The following is a 7,500-nucleotide window of genomic DNA, read 5'->3' on the forward strand; positions in this document are numbered from 1 at the left end:
TATAGCCTATCATGCCTGCTATTCAACATAAACATCCTTTCTTTTTAATTATGAGCGTCTAGGTAGAAGTCGTGAGCGTGCCCACGTGCCAGCGAGCTCGGCCATAGCGCTTGATCGGTGCTCCGTTTGAGGGAACAATGGTGATGCAGAGACGAGGATAACCAATAGGCGGTGGTGTATCTTGTTCTCCGAATCCCCTCTCTCGCTCAAACGAAGAGCCCTAGCCCTGAATGCCTCTATCTGGACTTTCATTTGCTCCCTAATTGACCCAAATAAAGCCCCTCACTGACAGGGGCTCCTCCGACCCCGAGGCACTATCAGAGAGGGGAATTCGCAGAGAGCAATTCTTTTTCTTGAGTAATCCCATTTGCCTTTGTGGTCGTCCAATAGCAGAATGCCATCGGCTTGTTAAGCGTTTGACTTGACTTGCGTTATTCTTTGCAAGCATAGCCTACCGCTCCTCAATTGCGTTGGCGCCGCGGACGCGTCTGCTGCCACTCTACACAAGGATACCCAAAGCACCTGAGATGGTTAAACAGAGCCTAATCATATCAGAAAAGGATTTATTGTTGCACATTGCGTAGAACCCAGTCACAGCGCTGAGACTGATCTCCACAGAGACCATTTGGCACACCGAGAGATAAACATGCACGAAAAAGCGCACGAAAACCAAACTTCGGTAACACCAAGAGTCTCTTCCTTTTTCATCGAAAATCTTCTGCGCTCCGGCAAAAAAGAAGACTCTGCGCGAACACCGAGAAAGGATGAAGTGGCTGAGGATGTTCGACGGCAGTCAGTTCTTCATACTAGAGAGACACATCATTTTGGTGAAGTGAGTGGTCAAGCAACCAGCACAGGGTCCACAGTAGATGCCCAGTCCCGCCTTGAATGGTACCAGCCTTCATCTCTACACTGTGACAGCCGGGAGTGCTCGGAAAGTAAGTGCAGTTCGTTATATTAATGGCATAAACAGCACCACATGTAATAACATAGTTATTAACGCGTGTTTCCAAACAGCACTCATGTAACGCGTGTTATAACAACGGCTGTCATGGCCGCATGGCCTAGCCTACTGTAGCGACTCGGCTGCTTTTATTTAGGCTACCAGCTGTTTAGGTCTTGTCTACTCTCACTCTTACGTAGGACTATTCATCGGTTCCAGCCGCAAGTCTTACCGTTAACATCCTGAATGTGTTCCTCTTTCCTCCTGAAACAACCCCCCAGCTGTCTTCGCATGGTCTACTATTGATCATTTGACGCACCTGCACAAAATGTGATCATCACGCATTAAATAACATAAACGTCAAGAACAGGCTATTTCCCCCGAGATAAGGCAAGACATAGCCTATATATTTGTCAATTTCTAGGCCAACTAATAATTCTTTTGAAAACAAAAAACATTGGCATGCACGCACAATGCACTTGGACCTTCTCCCTCACCAACATTTTAGCCTGCATGTGAAATTGTATGTGTGTATCAACAACGGGCTTTATAACGGCTTGATAAACAGAGCCGTTCTGTCATTCTGTCGGTTTATAAAAACTCGTGTAGGCTAACCATATATAGGCCTATTTAGGCCTACCACGTCTGTCACTTAAGTAAATTTGTATTCTATTCTTGTAACATTAGCACAAATGCTTCGTGTTTATATTTATTCAGGTCCAAAAGAAGAAAGCGGTACCGACGAACGGTGCTACTCCGTCTCCAGTGACAGAGATTCACCCATTGGCCCAGAGCCTGTGGGCAGCGACGACTCAGATCGTAAAACAAGTGATTGTCTGACCGATGACAACGAGGATGCTCAGAACGTCTTCGACGAGACAACTGAAGCTGATACCGCCGACCAAAACTTGGCTCGTAAGAAAAAGACCCGGACTGTCTTCAGCCGTAGTCAGGTCTTTCAACTCGAGTCAACTTTTGATGTGAAACGCTACCTGAGCAGCTCAGAACGGGCCGGATTGGCTGCCTCTCTGCATCTGACCGAAACACAAGTGAAAATATGGTTTCAGAATCGACGGAATAAGTGGAAGAGACAATTAGCCGCGGACTTGGAGGCAGCCAACATCACTCATTCCTCGCAGCGAATTGTTCGCGTACCCATCCTATACCACGAGAACACCACGCCGCCGTCAGCTCTGAGTTTTGGGATGCCGCAGGTCTCACCGCCTCTTGTGGGCTTTTCGAGCTCAGTGAACTATCCCCTCACGTCCTTTGCCCAGTCCATGAGTGTACTGAGGTCGCAGATGACTGGCCTGGTTTAAAATGGTGTTTTAGGGCGAGGTGTGAACTGTCAAGATCTCTATACTGTACCAGAATCGTGCAATAACACACTTGGCCGCAGAAAACATGTTAATGTTTGCTGCATCCAAAGATTTCATTTTAAAGTGATTATACATTAAGTTTAGTTATATCCCTCTTGATTTTAATGTTATTAACGTTAACTGGGCGTCTGTCTCATCAATAGGCCTACAGATAACCTTTTTGCGCATGGGATGCAGGCCATAGTTGTTCGTGTACATTTTAAGATTATACTTATTTTCTTTTTCAACAAATATATTTTTATTCAGAAGCACACTTTTTCAACCTTATCACTTTTTCACTTGGTGGGTTTTCATTGCAATTAATAAATACAATTGATCACAATAAAATGTCTGGATGAAGGTTTGCGTTTTCTGTCAGGTGATATAAGGCGCGCGCGCACACACACGCACATACATACAGAGAGAGAGAGAGAGAGAGAGAGAGAGAGAGAGAGAGAGAGAGAGAGAGAGAGAGAGAGAGAGTGTGTGTCAGTTGTCAGGTACCAAAGTACGCAGCAGTTGTCCAAGTGGATCAAAACGCACACTAATCCACATCTATCTATCTATCTATCTATCTATCTATCTATCTATCTATCTATCTATCTATCTATCTATCTATCTATCTATCTATCTATCTATCTATCTATCTATCTATCTATCTATCTATCTATCTATCTATACCTACTTCCCTCAAGTATGCATTTTGATACATTTTACGCACACATTACAAAAGAAAAGCATAATGCACAGCAGTTCTTGTCATCAAGTGCAGTGAATTGTTTTTATTATAATTACTATTTTTTAATGCGAACAGTGCAATGGAGCATATAGGCTATACAAGTAGGCTATTAATAATGTATGCTTTACAATAAAATAGAATAAAACAAAATAAAATAAAATAAAATACATTGAGTCAACTGGTAGGCTACTATCAAGGCAAGTATAAGCAACACATGATTAACTGGCCTGAATCGAATTGTAAGCTTTATGAAATTCTTTCATAGTATGATTTAATTTGATGTCCCCAGGGCATTTATTATGGCTTACCGTTTTTTCCCCAGTTTGTCGGATCATTAGACAGTGAAAACATGTTGCCTTTCCATCCATTCGCAAAATTGAATAATGCCAGTGTTTTTGTAAACAGTTGCACGTTGTATTATTATTATTATTATTATTATTATTATTATTATTATTATTATTATTATTATAAAGAGAAGAGGACGTAGTACTAGTTATTGTCGTAGTAGAAGAAGAAGAAGAAGAGAAGAAGAGGAAGAAGAACTTGTGAAAACATGAAATGAGAGGAAAAACATCTGTCAGAATATGTGAATGGCTATAAAGAGGTGAAGTAATCGAAAAAAGAGAGGTAGATAGGTAACTTAGGACTTGAAAGTTACCATGTGGACAGGGCTCATGAAGGTCTGCTTAGGCCACACTTCAAAGAGGACACGTGCCAATGAAAAGTAATTTCCAACCTTCCAGAGTCTAAATAAGCGAAGAAATATGCACGATATATGCACAAAGAACTGTATACAGATGGCTACATGGTAGGATAGCGACACTATGCAGTTTGTAGAGGTTGCAGGTCGATTTGTAATTTCACACAGAAAGAGAGGAACAGACATCAAGTATGTTTTATAATTACACTGCAAAAGTGCAACTGCACACCCATTCCTGCGCATGTGCTGTTGCTTTTGAATTCATGTGCTCTTATGGCATAGGGCACATTACCCAGTTCAATTACAAGTGGCCATTAGGAACCTAAATTGTGTAGTCATGGCAAGACTCCCATGATCAATATATAAGCTCCTATTTTCTGAAACGTGTGGACCCTGCACTTAAATCACAAGCGTCTCACATTTGTGGTCTATAATGCACTTAGGGAGACATGATGTCTAGAATGTGGGCGCCAAATAATTTACATGAATAGATGGTTGGTAGATAAATGGACAGAGATGGCAGATTTGTGACCACTTTGCGCACGCTTTAAGCAGTGATAAGTCAATTTTCTGCTCTTGAAAACGTTATTAACCAGCATCATTATGAATAACCACTTGAAAAACGACAATGCCCCAGCATTTTAATATGGGTTGATGGGGGCCATACTTGATAACCCAAATCGGGAAACTGCACTGTAAACGCGTAAGAAGCCAAGCTTTTATTTTACGCAGCGTATCCAAATAGACCCTCCAGGAGAAACAACGGTACCCAAGCAGGATACATTTAATGTAGCACACAGGCGTTCTCGTGATCACGTAGGCTATATGGCGTATCTTTGTATATCACAGATATACTTGACAGTAGTGGGACAACATGCCAGCTTGTGCGCCATGCGCTCTTGGAGAGCTCCTGTTTCAACTGTAAAATAAACGGTAGTTTGATGACATTTTCCCTCGTCTAGTGGATGTCTGGTAAATTCATAGCGTAATACCTTCCCACATTTTCAATTGGCCACAACCTTCATCGACGTAATTCTTTCAGCCAATAGAAGAGAGTCTGCCCCGTTCTTCCGGTTGGTGTAGTAATACGGGGCCAGACGTGGTTGCGGTATGCATCTAGGAGAGATGGTGCCTGAGGAACGGGGAGGCAAGCACTGAACGAGCATCACAAGAAAACGATAACAACAACTAAGCCATAGTTCTCTGCATCTACTGGATAACTATGAACAAAGAAGACGCACCGTGTTGTCGCCCAGCCTCCCTTAAGTTTACTATTGACCATATCCTTAACCTGAATTGCGTCTCGGCAAAGTTTGACAGCTGTCAGTCAAAAGTGCAGAGTGTACCCGTCTGCGGGAAAGACTTTCCTCCTCGTGCTCTGGACCGTCGCGAGGAAGACTTTCGGAGCACAGAGATCAACGAGACAGGTATGTTAACCTCTCTACTTAATCGCGCAGACATTGTAGCCTGTAATGTCCCGTACTTCGCGTGTTGAAGTTATGTAAACTGTGTTGTAGGAGAGACTTGCACAGAGGGACATGCAACGACGGCTGCCTACGAGAGGGATATGGACGTGGTGAAAAGCCTGGACTCAAGATGTGAGAATGCGGACAGTTGCGATGATGGCAGCAGCGTGCACCACAAGGGGACCAGTAAAAAGAACAAAGTTCTGGCCAAAAAGAAAACACGCACGATTTTTTCAAAGAGACAGATTTTCCAGTTGGAATCTACCTTTGATATGAAACGTTACCTAAGCAGCGCCGAGCGGGCATGCCTTGCCAATTCGCTGCAGTTGACAGAAACTCAAGTAAAAATATGGTTCCAGAATCGCCGGAATAAATTAAAAAGGCAAATTTCCACAGACCTTGAAGGACCTACTGTGGACTTCAGTGATGCCGGGAAATCAGTATCGCTTCCCACATTCTACAAAGACAATCATATACTTGGAAGATGCTTGCTACCAATGCCTCTGCCCATCATGTATCCTGGAGGTAGCACGCCTTACTTGTGTTTTTCGAATGCTACCAAATATTTTAGCATTTTTGATGGGGACGTATGACCTCCTTGGGGTGATGTCTATGTAACTGAGGCGCCTTCATGATGCCGGGCGGTGGCATTCAAAAGAGCGGCGCGCGCGCGCGCGCGCACACACCACACACACACACACACACACACACACACACACACACACACACACACACACACACGAGAGAGAGAGAGAGAGAGAGAGAGAGAGAGAGAGAGAGAGAGAGAGAGAGAGAGAGAGAGAGAGAGAGAGAGTGTGTGTGTGTGTGTGTGTGCTCTACTGATGACAGTGGATATTGGACTGTGTGTGTTTTTTTTTAAAAAAGGTCCTTGCAAAGCATATGGTTATGCAGAATTTGTTATTTATTTCTTAACTATCATCTTTTTCAATTACACTATACTATCATGTTGTTGGAGGATTTTAAGCAATGAGTTTTGGGGAAAGAATCAGTAATCATTTATGCTTTATGGATCATCCTATTTATTTGGTCTGTAACACATATATATTCCTCATTATTATTATTTTTATTTTTATTTTTATTTGTATTATTATTATTATTATTATTATTATTGAGGAGCCAAAGATGGATGGTCGTTGCATGAATTTTTAAGGAATAGGCCTATTGCTTTTCAAATTATTCAGTATTCGATGAATGTAATGGACATTTTTATTTCGGTTATAACGCATGTTTATTGCTTACAGTAGCCTACTTTCAGAGGTTATATCCTTTTACAAAATTGCGTAATATGACCGGACATCTTTATTATTAAAAGTATTATTTTCACTAGTTGAATTGCAGCCATGTTGTAGTCATTGTGTCCTGTGTTATTTCCCTTGGTTATAGTGATAATCCACTGTTAGATAAACGGATGCGCATAGAAGCAGCGTCAGTAGAAACTCACAAACCTGTTGAAGGGTCCACGCGTGATCCTGCTTAAACGTAGGCCCTATTGAGGCAAATATGTTTCTGGCCTTCAACTCCCGTACTAGTAGGGGTAATAGTGTAATAGCCTATTACATTGATCTTTAAACAATCAAAATTCCAAGTGTAAGCCCTTTATCCAGCGTACCGCCATGAAAATGCTTAATTGTCAGTCGGCCACAAAACAACTTTTCGTAAGAACTGCATAAGCTGTAGCCTACTCTTGCACGCCGACTGCCTTAACTCTGCTTAAGGTCAAATTGGCTAACCCATGAAGTGTGTGTGTGTGTGTGTGTGTGCGTGTGCGTGTGGCTCGCGAGTGCATGCGTGCGTGTGCATGGCTGCCTCTGAGGCCGGTGTTGTAATACTGTCTGCATCGTGCAGCGGTCTGATAAACTTACAGTAGATTAGGCCTAAATATGTGACACCAATGAGACAATGTCTGACATTTTTGTTTGGAATTTCTTAGAAATGAATAATAACACAAAAGAGGAGGTCTCTGTTTCACCACTAGTCATAAAGGTATGGTCGCTTCCAGACATAATTCGAAAATTGAGACTATTTAGCCCAGTGACTGTGAACAAGATCATGATTATGGTGATTGTTGACAGTCTAACAAGATCAACAAAATAACATAATGAGCAATACAAGACATGTAATTATTAATCAGTATTAATATTAATTCAACAAGTCTATATTAACTGCTACTAATGACAACAACATAACTATTATAATAACAACAGCAACAACAACAACATAATAATAATAATAATAATAATAATAATAATAATAATAATAACAATAATAATAAT

General features: G+C 41.8%; 2 protein-coding genes and 1 long non-coding RNA gene across 3 annotated transcripts in view; 2 read left to right on the forward strand and 1 right to left on the reverse strand.

Annotated features, from left to right (window-relative positions):
• The window catches only part of LOC134466583 (uncharacterized), a 23,466-nt gene that overhangs the window by 15,177 nt on the left and 789 nt on the right, over window positions 1-7,500 (reverse strand). The window lies entirely within an intron of this gene.
• hmx1 (H6 family homeobox 1) lies at window positions 1,636-2,262 on the forward strand. The gene has a single exon (XM_063219386.1). The coding sequence runs from the start codon at window positions 1,636-1,638 to the stop codon at window positions 2,260-2,262; it is 627 nt and encodes a 208-aa protein (XP_063075456.1).
• Window positions 4,963-5,799, forward strand: hmx4 (H6 family homeobox 4). The gene is made up of 2 exons (XM_063219392.1): window positions 4,963-5,167; window positions 5,258-5,799. Exons 1-2 carry the CDS (start codon window positions 4,963-4,965, stop codon window positions 5,797-5,799), a joined length of 747 nt encoding a protein of 248 aa, XP_063075462.1.

Source organism: Engraulis encrasicolus, chromosome 16 (assembly GCF_034702125.1).
Source record: "Engraulis encrasicolus isolate BLACKSEA-1 chromosome 16, IST_EnEncr_1.0, whole genome shotgun sequence".
In the NCBI taxonomy this organism is placed as follows: Eukaryota; Metazoa; Chordata; class Actinopteri; order Clupeiformes; family Engraulidae; genus Engraulis; species Engraulis encrasicolus.

Bases quoted from the DNA above. Each gene is read 5' to 3' on its own strand.
- hmx1 (XM_063219386.1), top strand. From the start codon at position 1,636: ATGCTTCGTGTTTATATTTATTCAGGTCCAAAAGAAGAAAGCGGTACC.
- hmx4 (XM_063219392.1), top strand. From the start codon at position 4,963: ATGAACAAAGAAGACGCACCGTGTTGTCGCCCAGCCTCCCTTAAGTTT. The intron at 5,168-5,257 runs GTATGTTAACCT...ACTGTGTTGTAG, and splicing joins CACAGAGATCAACGAGACAG to GAGAGACTTGCACAGAGGGA.